This window comes from Callospermophilus lateralis, chromosome 6, assembly GCF_048772815.1.
Source record: "Callospermophilus lateralis isolate mCalLat2 chromosome 6, mCalLat2.hap1, whole genome shotgun sequence".
NCBI lineage: Eukaryota > Metazoa > Chordata > Mammalia > Rodentia > Sciuridae > Callospermophilus > Callospermophilus lateralis.
In genome coordinates this window covers 40,636,341-40,648,487 of record NC_135310.1, presented here as the reverse complement: position 1 = coordinate 40,648,487, position 12,147 = coordinate 40,636,341, and the positions used below count along the sequence as shown (strand labels likewise).

The 12,147-nt window shown below is 36.1% G+C and overlaps 1 protein-coding gene across 3 annotated transcripts in view; it reads left to right on the top strand.

Annotated features, from left to right (window-relative positions):
- Positions 1-12,147, top strand: part of Rnf217 (ring finger protein 217) — a 122,936-nt gene that overhangs the window by 84,603 nt on the left and 26,186 nt on the right. For all 3 annotated transcript variants that reach the window (XR_013091616.1, XM_076858288.2, XM_076858289.2), the window contains exon 3: positions 10,322-10,486. Coding sequence is in view for 2 of the 3 variants with exons in the window: in XM_076858288.2 (XP_076714403.1) it covers positions 10,322-10,486 (165 nt within the window). In the remaining variant the exon portion in view is untranslated. The remainder of the gene's footprint in view (positions 1-10,321; positions 10,487-12,147) is intronic.

Here is a 12,147-nt window from a genome sequence, read left to right as displayed (position 1 = left end):
TCTCATGGTTAATATTTTTATTTCTGGTTTTTATGTAAGCTAGTGTCTTTTAGGTATAATTGTTAGGGAAAATCTCATTAATTTTCTATAAGAAATATCATTATTGACATTACAAAAATGTAAGACTAAAATAATTACCCTACAGTGATACTGACTACTGACTTGATATGAAATACTTTTTTGTTACTATATGTCTTTATTTATATTTATATAAATATATTTACTTATATTCCAATTGTATGTTAAGTGATTTTATCAGGAAACTTGTAGTTTTAAAAGTATTTGTTATTTTAGAACATAGGACATTTTACTTTTTTCTAAATTATGTTTAGAATAGAGATAAGTGAGGTTATTTGTGATATTCAAAATGTACACATAATTGAACCAAAATGGGAATAATTGAATAATGTCAAAATGTATTGTTCTTATTAAATGAGTAAAAGGATCATTTAGATACAATTACAGCAGCATAAAATGTTATAAGTCTTATTTCATCTGAAATCATGCTGTAATGAGCCTTACTTATCACAGTGCACATGTATTGAGAGTGAAATATGGAAAAACTGCAAATATAAAATCCTGTATGTGTATGATTTTTGAGTGAACCAAAGGTATCCTGATAACACTTCCCAATGATCATCCCCTGATATCTGTCAGTGGGTTATAGGTTAGGAAGAGAAGCAGGGGGCAAATAGATCAAGATATTAAATCTTGCAGATGCAATTGTTTACTTCTTATAAGCACAGGAAATGTAAAGTTGCTCTGGGAAGAGGAGAAATTCAATACATAGTAAGTGATAATAAAGTATTTAAAATCCTCAGGGGGCGGTATGGGATAGAAATCTAAATATGTGTTAGTCAACTTTCTATCATGTGGCAAAATACCTGAAATAATCAACTTACAAGGATATATCAGGATTTCAGAGGATTCAGATCTTGTTGGCTGACTTCATTGCTTTTGGGCCTCTGGCCATGCAGACATCATGGAGATGAGTGGGTGGTAGAGCAAAGCTGCTTACCTTACGGAGGCAAGAGAGCAGAAAGAGCAGGAACCAGGATCCCAAAATGCCCTTCAAGGGCATGTCCTCAGAGACTTAACTTCCTTTCCCTAGGGTCTCCCTCCTAAAGGTTCCACCACCTTCCATTAATGCCACAGGCTGCTGACCACACCTTTAGCATATGGGCCTTTGGGAGACACTCCAGATCCAAGCTATAGCACAATATAAAAAGAAACTATAAAGCCATTTCCAACCAAAGTAAAACTACCACCAAATGTGGGGATAAGTCCCCTTTTCTACATTGTACACAGTTGTAGGTATGATTCAAACACTTCCTGGGTCTATGATGTGTACTATTTTTAGTGTGACCTTTATATAGCGTTTATCATCATTAAACTCTAAGCTCTACATTAACATGACCAGATTTATATGCCCATACCTGTCTGGATATTATAGGCAGGGAAGGTTCTGACTCCAGCAAACTCCTGTGACGTTCATGGTTAAAGTATAGTACTCTACACTGGCACTAAGGTCTTTATTCTTTGTGGTGAACAGGGACATCTTTCGTTTTGCTGTTTTTTTTTTTTTTTTGTTTTGTTTTTTTTTAAATTTTAACTTCAGTTTCTCCAAAAACAGAACTCACTTCCAAACTGTTATAGCTTATCATAACTTCAAAAGTAGTGAATTCAAGTACTCAAATGCAACAAGCTGCATCCTAAGGCAACTGCCTTATGTTTATATCCTTAAGTGGGTTTTGTAACTGTTGATAAATCCCTTGTAATGTTTATCTCAATTGTACTAGTGCTTTTGTTTTGTTTTGTTTTGTTTTGTTTTGTTTGGGGGCAGTGCTGGGGATGGAACTCAGGACCTTGCACATACTGGGCAAGAGCTCTACCACTGAACTGTATCCCCAGCCCAGTGGTACTGCTTTTGAGTCACTGAGTTACAGTATCTTGTTCTAATGTTATCTTTTGAGCATTTATTATTGTTTTTTTTTCCTGAAAATTTAGAAGCATTTAATATAGTAGGCTAAAGTTGTTTGAAAATGTTATGGCTGAGTAAATGCTTCTCACATGAAGGTTGAGATCTAAAATATTATATTTGGGGATTTCATTTTCATGCATAGCTTTGTAAAGACCACTTGTTAATTATTGTGTAATCAGAAGATGGGAAAAGGTTGAACAGAGTACAATCAAGAAGCAGTAACCAGAACTCATTTTCATGTTCATTTATCCTTAGAAGCACCAATTCAGCAACCTCAACTGGAAAAATTTCAAGTAATAGAGCTTTTCATTGTGTTCTGAACATTGTCAACTCATACTATATCAAATTAAACAAGTACATTCCTGAATTGAGAGATTTACATTGAGACAGCCTTGCCTCTGGTCAAATCCAATTTTATTCTTTCATTCATAATATTTATGTCTTCTCTCTGAAACTCACGTCATGATGACAAAAGGTTTTATGATCCCATTTCTACAAGGTTGACTTCAATTTCCAATTTGAAATTTAATTTCTAACCTAAATAGTTCCTAAAATTTATTAATGCAACACCAACTGCCCATCAATTTGGAAACACATTAGTGGTGGGAAAATAAAAAAAAAATTAAAAAAAAAAAAACATAATTGTGACTGTTATGTGCTCATGTGATGCTTAGAGACAGACATATTACCCACATCCAAAGTGTTTCTCCATAGCAACTATCATCTAGGATTTTATGGCATATATCTATGCCTATTGCTTTAAGTCTCCCTTACTAGTCTCTAAGAGGCCAGGTCCTGACTTGCTTCATTCCCTACTTCATTCCCATTCAGTCTACAATACCATATCCGGTGGAGTTTGCATTCCAAATACCTCTGTTGAAGGAACTAATAAATTGTCCTATATGTAAATAACATTAGGCACTGTAATAAATGTAGATGGAAAATTCTGAGTGTATAGGGAGAAGAAAGGACATGGAAGACTGGAAGGAAATCACTGAAGGGCAAACACACTAATCCTTGAAATGCTGAATTGACCGAAGAGGAAAGTTGGGTGAGAGCAGTGGTTTCAAACTAGATTTAAATTCTCAGCCTGCCACATACTAGCTCTGTAACTTTGAGTACCGTTTTCACATCTTTCAATGGGAACAGTAATGATATCCATGTCCTAAGAGTTTGGTAAGAATATAATGAAGTCACCCATATAGAGTGCTTGGCATTGCGACTGACACATAAAGTGCTCAACGCATGCTAAAAATTATAATGCTCATTATCATTTAGGCAAGGGGAGCAAAATGAGCATCCCTGGCTATGGAGAAAAGAGTAGGGAGTCAAAATGAACAGAGGTCAGTGCGCAGTGGGAATAAAGCAAGGAAGAAATTGTGTCTGGAGGAAGAAAGAAGGTTTTGGGGAGTGGAAGAAGGTTTGGTTTGAGATATGCTAATGGTGTTAAGTTTGAAGACTTTGGGGGGCATCAAGAAATAGATGTCATGAAACATTGTTCAGGAGTGACCTGATAGAAGTCATCAACCCTGAGGTGGAAGAGAAGGAATTTTGACAAGGAAGTCATGAAAATGAAGAGCATATGGTTTTCGGGGAAAGAGCAGTGATAGTTGTCCTGTTGTTCTTCGTGGATGAGAGGGGAGGGTAGAGGGTTGCACAGGATTAAAAGCCACTAAGTTATTTCACTCAGGAGTTCACTGTGATAGGTGCAGTTCCAGGTTCCTTTCCCATCCCAAGCGTAGGCTGCTTTGGAGTGAGAGTTGAAGGTCACGCCTCTCCACACAGGAACATGGTGAAGGCAATTCTCTTTATGGTTTCCTTGAGGCAAAACTAATAATAATTCCTCCTGTTCTTCCCACAAATGTTAAGCAGAACCGTCATCATTTACACAAAGGAGCTGTGACTCATCGTAAGGTGGAAGAAAAGAACCAATAAAATATCCCTGAGAAACTCTCTCTGTTCTGACCTTATATCTTTAGCAGTCTTTTATTCTCTTACAATTACAAGCCCTCTGGGTAGAAATCACATTTTATAAAACTGCACAGATGTGTTATTTCCTTGTGTAGTAAAAGAATTTTTCTAAGGGTTTTCAGAACACCATAGAGTCCATAGGTTGTCCTTAATTGGTGTGCTTTACAATGTGCTAAAGTTTTCTTTGGTAGAAATGATTTGAGAATTTCTTTTCATATATAGAGATGTGTAAAGCTTGCCCATGAAATTGTGATTAGTGTGCTCCTTTGCTCTTTTGTTTTTCCCTGACACCATCACTTTAAATTGACAGTGTTTACAAATTTGAGAATCGGTCCGTGATTCAGCTCTGCAAGGTCAGTCTAGCTTATGACACATGCTGGTTTCTCTTGGTATTAATGCATCATCCGTGTCAGAAAACAATAGAAAACAAGTGTAGTTTCTTGAATGATTGCTGCTGGCATAGATTTATGAGGGAGATAAAGACAAGTCGTCTAGTCCAGTTAAAGAGGCCAGTTAAACAAAGGGGGTGTTATATCTCCCTTTGAAAAAATGTCTAATGCCCAGCTCTGATGCCGGCCTACTAAATTTTATTAAAGTGCATTTCTCCCTTTAGTCACTAATGAGGTGTTTTCTAACCTTTTTCTTTGTTTTACACGCGAACTGGCCATGATATTTTCAGAGTTTTTGCTTGGGCTTCAACTTCTATCCATAGCTGAATGTTGGAATGCATCTAATATTTTAGCCTATATCTGACTCTTAAAAAAAAAAAAACAACTAGATAATTGTAATAATTAAGACCTATAGGGCCTACACATTGGCCTATAATGTTGAGAACTACCGTTTTTGTTTTCTCTTTTTGTTCGATTCATCTTGTTTTCCCTTGAGTCTTCAGCATAAGAGACAAGGGAAGAATCATTTCTCTCTGTTGCCTAGCTGGAAAGGGAGTGAAGTTAGCCAGTCAGATTCTCATTATAAAATGCTCAGAAGATGCTATGGAAGAAGGTTGGTCTGTGCACTTTTTGTCTACTACCCTCTGTATTTCTACCTTTCTGTAGAATCTGTAGGTGCTTAAAGATGATTCCAGGTGGACTGGTATGAACATTGACTCTCACGTTCAGGGGAGACACTGCAGAGAACCCCATCCCCAAGTTCCAATGTGTTGCCCTGGAAGAGAATGCCTGTCACTTAAAAATAAAAGCCAGGAGGGTGTATTATGCAATAAATAATGTGTTACATATGTAAATGGAGCCAGGAAAAGAATATTGAGGGAGGTCTATAAGATTATTTATATAAATATGCACTGTAATTTGATATACCTTATCTTGTCATATGTTACCCTGAATTGTTATGTGTGCTTTTGGTCCCCAAACTTTAGAAAAGTTTTTTCTTTCCTTTTTCACCCCAATTTCAGCTGTGCTGTGAGACATTAACACAAGGGTTACTTGGCCACATCTGGTATCTCTTTTAAGGAACAGTGCCTTGTGGAGCCCATATGTAACTGTGCTCCTATGCAGGGAGAGATCCCAGGTAGGCACTGGACTCCCAGGGAATAAGAGCAAGGCAGGGAGTCGAGCCCATTTTCCTATGTGGGGACTCTCCTTTGATGGCTGTGCTTCAGCTTTAGGATTTGATATTATAAAGGAACACATGGCTTCCTTACAGGTATTTGAAGCTGTGCATCAAGACTCCTTTTCTCATCTCTGGAACACCCTACACTTCTTTTACATCTTCTCCTGTACAGGAAATGCATCTTCAGTTCTTAAACTTTTTATAACTGTAAGATTTCCAAGTCATTTATTGTATTGATTAGTTTCTTTAGGAAATTAGCCTGACAGCTGTGATTTTTTTAATACTGAGGAATGGAATCCAGAGGCACTCTCTAGCTGAGCTACATCCCTAGCCCTTTGTATTTTTTTTTATTTTGAAACAGTTTGTAAGTGTTGAACTTAGGATCCTCCTACCTTAGCTCCAGTGCAATTGAGTTTCCAGGCTTGTAATGCCATGCCCAGCACGACACCTGTAATTTCTATACGGTTCATATAAGAAATTTCTGAATCACAATATATTTTGGCAGACAAGCCCAGACTGTAGGTACTTACTAGACCCTATTTATTGGACACTTCATCAAGGTTCAGAGGTGAGCTGGTGAAGTGATATCTCTGTTCAGCCTACATTGGAACACTTTTTGTTTACACGTGTGCCCTGAGACCTCTGAGTGGTGACTCATGCTGCACCCTCTGCCCAATGTGTATTTTAATGTGTAAAAAGGGTTAGCACATTAATAAAAATATTTAGTAAACATCATCTGGGAATCTAAGAAATGGTAATGCCATCTCAGCTACTGTTTCTAAGTTAGAGATGTTGGTTTTTCTTTGAATTCATTTAATTCACTTTACAAATAACTTACCGAAGTGTCCACCATATGTCAGAGGGTCTGTGTTACTTGACTCAGGAAATACAGAATGAATGTGACCCAGCTTTTGCCCTCAATAAACGTGTAGACTCTTAAGGAGATTGCATATCTACCTGCCCAACGTAAATTCCCTAAGAGAGAACTGCATCTCATAGGGAGGAATAAGGAAGATATCTTGAAGTAAGAAAAATTTTATTAGGATAAGATTACAGACACAGATTGTGTTAATGGTAGTCTTTCCAGTGATAGATAGGAAGTAGAGATGTGCTGTTTCTTGTCCTGCCTCAATGAGTGAGGTTTGTTGAATGCACCACAGGAAGTGGGAAGGACAGGAAATCAGTCTCAGCAGCCACCCAGGGAGGCCTCATGGAGAAGCAGATAGTTCTCTGGTGGTGTGAGAGCCCCTCTGTCATCTCACCACAAGTCAATGCCTATTTCCTTCTCCAGTGATCTTCACTGTGGACACTCGGCTCCTCTCTCTCTCATTGGCAAACGCAGCATGTATATGTGCCCCCATTGCACTTCTCAGGAGAGAAAAATCTTTTTGGGCTAATCTACATTCAACAATGAGACCTCTGCTGGACAAAGCTCATGGCAGCTGCCTCTTAGGCAGTTTGCCAACGTGCCAACCAGAAGATACATGTTTTTTGGCCTTTCCTGATTCTATAAATTGTGTACAGGACGAAACCATGGGTCACTTGGTATAGAAGAGTGTATTTCAGACTTCAGCATGCATATGAATCCCCTGAGGACCTGGTGGAAATGTGCACTCTTGATTCAGTGGTTCTGGGGTTTCAGGAATTCTCTGTTTCTAACAAGCTCTTAAGCAATGCTGATGTTCCCTCTTCTCCTGCTTCTGTATGAATATGACTATGCAGAAGGCAAGGCACTCCATGTGGCAGACTTGTGGTTGTGAGGTGGCATTTCATGAGGGGAATAACTGTGAATAAAAGTGTGAAGGAAGGTGTGGTGTTGAGGTCTATATGTGTTTATATAAGGCCAATCTTTGAATATAGTTAAGGTCAATAAGGCATCTTTAGACCAAAAAGTCAGTATTTAAACAATTCAGATGTAGTTTCTAAATACCAGTGTTGTTTAAGTTGGCAGTTAGTCTTTTCATAATTTTAATCCAAAGCATGGTAAGCAGCTGAGTATGAATTTTCCTTATTCATATTCACTTGAGAGCTTGCTGCATGACTCCTGTCAGTTTGTCATTAGTTCTGTTTTGTTGGTGAGAAGGGTGGTAGGACATGCAGTAGGACTTATTTATCCCAAGCAGTTGAGAGTCACCATGCCTAGTTTAGACACCAAATGTCAGATTCCTTCATTCTGGTACCTTGGGAGAATTGCACACTTCTCATTATCTTTGTTGGAGATCCAAAGACGTGAGTTCAACATTTGTTCACAAGGATCCTTGAACTATAATAATGTCTGTTACTCATAGAATGAGTCCATTTCAAAGTTTTATTTCTATTCACTTCATAAATAAAATCTAAGACTGATTAAAAAACCAAAGAGGCCTTTTACACATTTATTTAATGATACTAGAGCCCAGCAATTTCAAATCATGGATTATATCTAATAGAAGAGAACTGAATTAAGTATTCAAGTCTTCCTGACATATTGGTAGGTACAGGAGGAAAAGTGACATCATTTTTTTTCTTTGCATTTCATTCACTGTCTTCAGAAGGAAGGCTCCATTGATAGTAATATCTGTTCTTCAGTGTTCAATGACATAAGGGAATAAACATAATATTTTATTTTCTGAAACACACCCATTTCAACTCATTCTTCTTTGAAAAATGACTTATTTTAATATTCGTCGTCAAAAAAGGCAAAAACAGTTATTTTAAATAACTGAATCATGAGATCTTTTTTTTTTCTATCCAAGGAAACTTCTAATTTATATGAAAATCTTGAAAAGGATTTTCATAGTTCACCTTTCATTGGGATTCATGTAGAATTTTGAATTACTGAATAGTTTAACCACTTAACAATCTTTGACTACTATGTTTTAAGTTGTCAGTTATTAAAGAAGGAACACTGCTGAGTGTGAGAAAGTGTTTCTGCACAGTTAGAAAGTGCTGACTTTGGAGTCAGACAAACGTATATTTAAATTTCTTCTTAACACATACCTGCTATGTTACCTTCCTACTTACTTTGTAGGATTATTTTGAAGATAAAAATAAATAATGCATAATATTCCCATTTAACAGATTTTTTTAAAAAGACATGAAGTTTTTTTTTAATTTAATGACTAATTTCTATTGTTTTATCCAAAGTTAAAAACAGAAGTACTTTTGCATTTTCACATTTGTGTAGGAAAGCATTATTTATACTTGACGTAAGTGAAAACTTCAGTACTTTGAGTTATAAACAGAAGAGCTGTGATTGTAATTGTCAGTTAATTTATGTAGTGGAATCTCCATTATCAAAACGTGGTGATCCAAAGAAGCAAGTGGTGATATTGTGTACAGTTTACCAAAAGAAATTCTAATTGGTCTTCAAAACATTAGTACATTCACCCATGCTACAGTGTATGCAGGAGCCTAAAGAAGAAAAGTTATAAATGTCATTCAAAGTGATTCATTTTAATCACTTTAATTCATTCATTCAAAGTGATAATTCATTTTAATCAAATGGGGCTGGGGAAAGTCCAGTATGTCTATATGACTTTAGAGAGTGAGGACTATAAATACTCTGTGAGGGTGGCATACTCCACTGCCATTCATGGTAAAGGAAGGCAGATAAAACATTTCCATGTCAAGTGGAAGACACAGATGCTCATATACACCTCCACATAGTGAAAATATGAAGACCTCTTTTTTTATTTATGTATGACAGTGGAATGCATTACAATTCTTATTACACACATATAGCACAATTTTTCATCTCTGGTTGTATATGTAGTATTCACACCAATTTGTGTCTTCAAACCTGTACTTTGGATAATAATGATCTTCATATTCTACCATCATTAATAATTCCATGCCACCTCCCTTCCCCTCTAAACCCTCTGCCCTATTTGGAATTCATCTATTCCTCCCATGCTCCCACTCCCTATCTCACTATTAATCAGCCTCCTTACATCAAGAGAAAACATTCAGCATTTGGTTTTAGGGGATTGGCTAACTTCACTTAGCATTATCTTCTCTAACTCCATCCATTTACCAGCAAATGCCATTATTTTATTCTCTTTTATTGCTGAGTAGTATTCCATTGTGTATATATGCTACATTTTTTTAATCCATTCATCTGTTGAAGAGCATCTAGTTTGTTTCCACAGTTTAGCTATTGTGAATTGTGCTGATATAAACATTGATATGGCATGAAGATCTCTTTTTGATGGGTTTCCTCAATACAAGCCACAGGGTCACTATATTGATACATTTCTAATTATTTTATTTTTTGCATTATTTTTATAGCTAGCTTCCTTAGATTGGTAGCAAACCAAGAGTACCCATTATTTTGGATGCTGCTTCACAGCAGATGGTTAGTATAGCAGTGTATTGGTTAGTGTGTTTTTCATGTGATGAGTATCTGCGGGGCTTTGATTTCATAAAGTGAAGCAAGTCATTGTTATGATGAGAATGAAAAACCTGGGAAATTGATGGAAGGGAAAAGTGAGTTAAAGGGAGCAGAAGTGTCTGGATCTGGGGCATTGAGAACCATCAGGTTTTACTCAGTGCTTCCATCTGGAGATGTTCATAAAGGCAATTTGATTTCTAGAACTTCCCAAGTGTTGAATTCCAGTGTGGTCTATGAACAGCCACATCATCTTTGCTAAATCAATTCATTCATCTTTTAATAACAGAATATTCATGTCTTATTCCGTCTCTAATCTTGTTGAGAGGGAGGCATTTTAAATTGTAACACTTTTGCTAACTTCCCAAGCATCTCCATTCTTGTTCTTTCAGTCTGTCCACTAGTACTTAATATTATTTTTCTCTGCACAGATCCAGTGCCCCACTTGCCAATTCATCTGGTGTTTCAAGTGCCACTCTCCTTGGCATGAAGGTGTTAACTGCAAGGAGTACAAAAAAGGAGATAAACTGTTGCGTCACTGGGCCAGCGAGATCGAGCATGGGCAGAGGAATGCCCAGAAGTGTCCAAAGTGCAAGGTGAGATGACCTTTTGGAAGAAAGGGAAGAAATGTGTACGTCTGAATGTAATTGAATAATATCCACGATATTGAAGTGAATCATATTTATAATTATCTGAACACAGGTATGGAGAAAGAGTATTTGCTGTTTCATTTTAGAAGAGAAAAATATATCATGTCTTAAACTTAACATTTTATATATAAACAAGGTATATTCTTATGAGTTATTATGTATTTGCATTACGTTACAAAATTTAAGGAGACTACTTGAATTAATTTAAAACATCAAAATCTTTATTTTTTTCTTTTAAAATTAAGAGGAAAAGCTAGTTTGGAAATGATATAAACGTATCATTTCTAGCTTGCCACACTACTGTAATCCCTACCCAAGTAATTATGCAGGCTTTGAATCCTTACCGTCCTTTGCTTTTCTTGTCCTTTGGCCGTTGCGTATCACTTTAGGATTACTTTAAATTGATCATTTCATTTCTTTGTATATCTCTCGAGGTAGACACTAATACTCAAAATCAGGACTTATGGATTTTATGAATCCCACTTTAATTTCCCTCTTATCTTTCAAGTAATCAAGAGTTAATAGACATTTGAGCTGAAACCTGGATATTGAAAGTTAGCCATGCAAATAGCAAGGGAAGATCCTCCTAAAGAGAGATCTCCAAGTAAATTCAGCCAAAACAACAAACAAACAAACAAACAAAAAAAAAACAACAACAACAACAACAACAACAACAAAAAACGGTTCTTATAAGATAGGGATCTGTTGAAGTTTTTTTTTTTAACTTACTTTAGAAAATTTTATGCGTGTATATATGTACACTCTACCATATGTGGTTTTTATCTGTTGCCAAATTTACTTTTGGTTATCATATCCAAATTGAGCTTAATTTTCTTTTAAGAATAACTCTGCAAATCCTTCTTTCCTGGAGACTTAGAACAGATAAGTGAAATTCAAATTATCAGAAATACTTAAAATTTTAATAATTGTGAATCCAATTTGAAGTAGTAAAAGTATTTTATAAATCCTATTATTGAGAATAATACTAATATATGGATCTACTATTCCAAATTCACATACTGTTTTATATATACCGTAAGTAAAATGTATAGCATGAAATGATAATGTTGTATTTTTGACAATTGGAAGAAATTTTGAAGTAGTTTAATTGAACCATCTCTGTAAAAAATGATGTATAGAGATGTGTGAGCTAAAGCTTTGTCTATTTTCCCTGTAGGAGGCAAATTCATTCAGTTATTATTATTTTTTTTAGGTCTATTTCAGCTCAGTGCATCAATTGTTCAGTACCCTTATATTTTTCGTCCCATTGAAAAACAATTTAAAAGGAGGACCTTTTTCCTTTTTTCTTGCCTTTTGAGTTTATTTGAAGCTACTGCTCAATTTTAAACCACAGGCTAGTGGGAATTTGAGTGCTGTTAAGTCATTCTACTTAGCAGTTTGCTCATACGTATACTTTATATCTCCCTGGAAAACTGTAAAAAACAATTGCCAGTCAGCCCTTCTGGGACTGTTCTCTGAATGAACAATACTGCAGCATTATGCCTTGAGGAAATTCTGATTGAAATGAAGTCATACATAAAAACATACGCTTATGACTTCAATCCCTTCATTAAAGCGACCCTCGTGTGTAAAAGAAAAAGCAATGA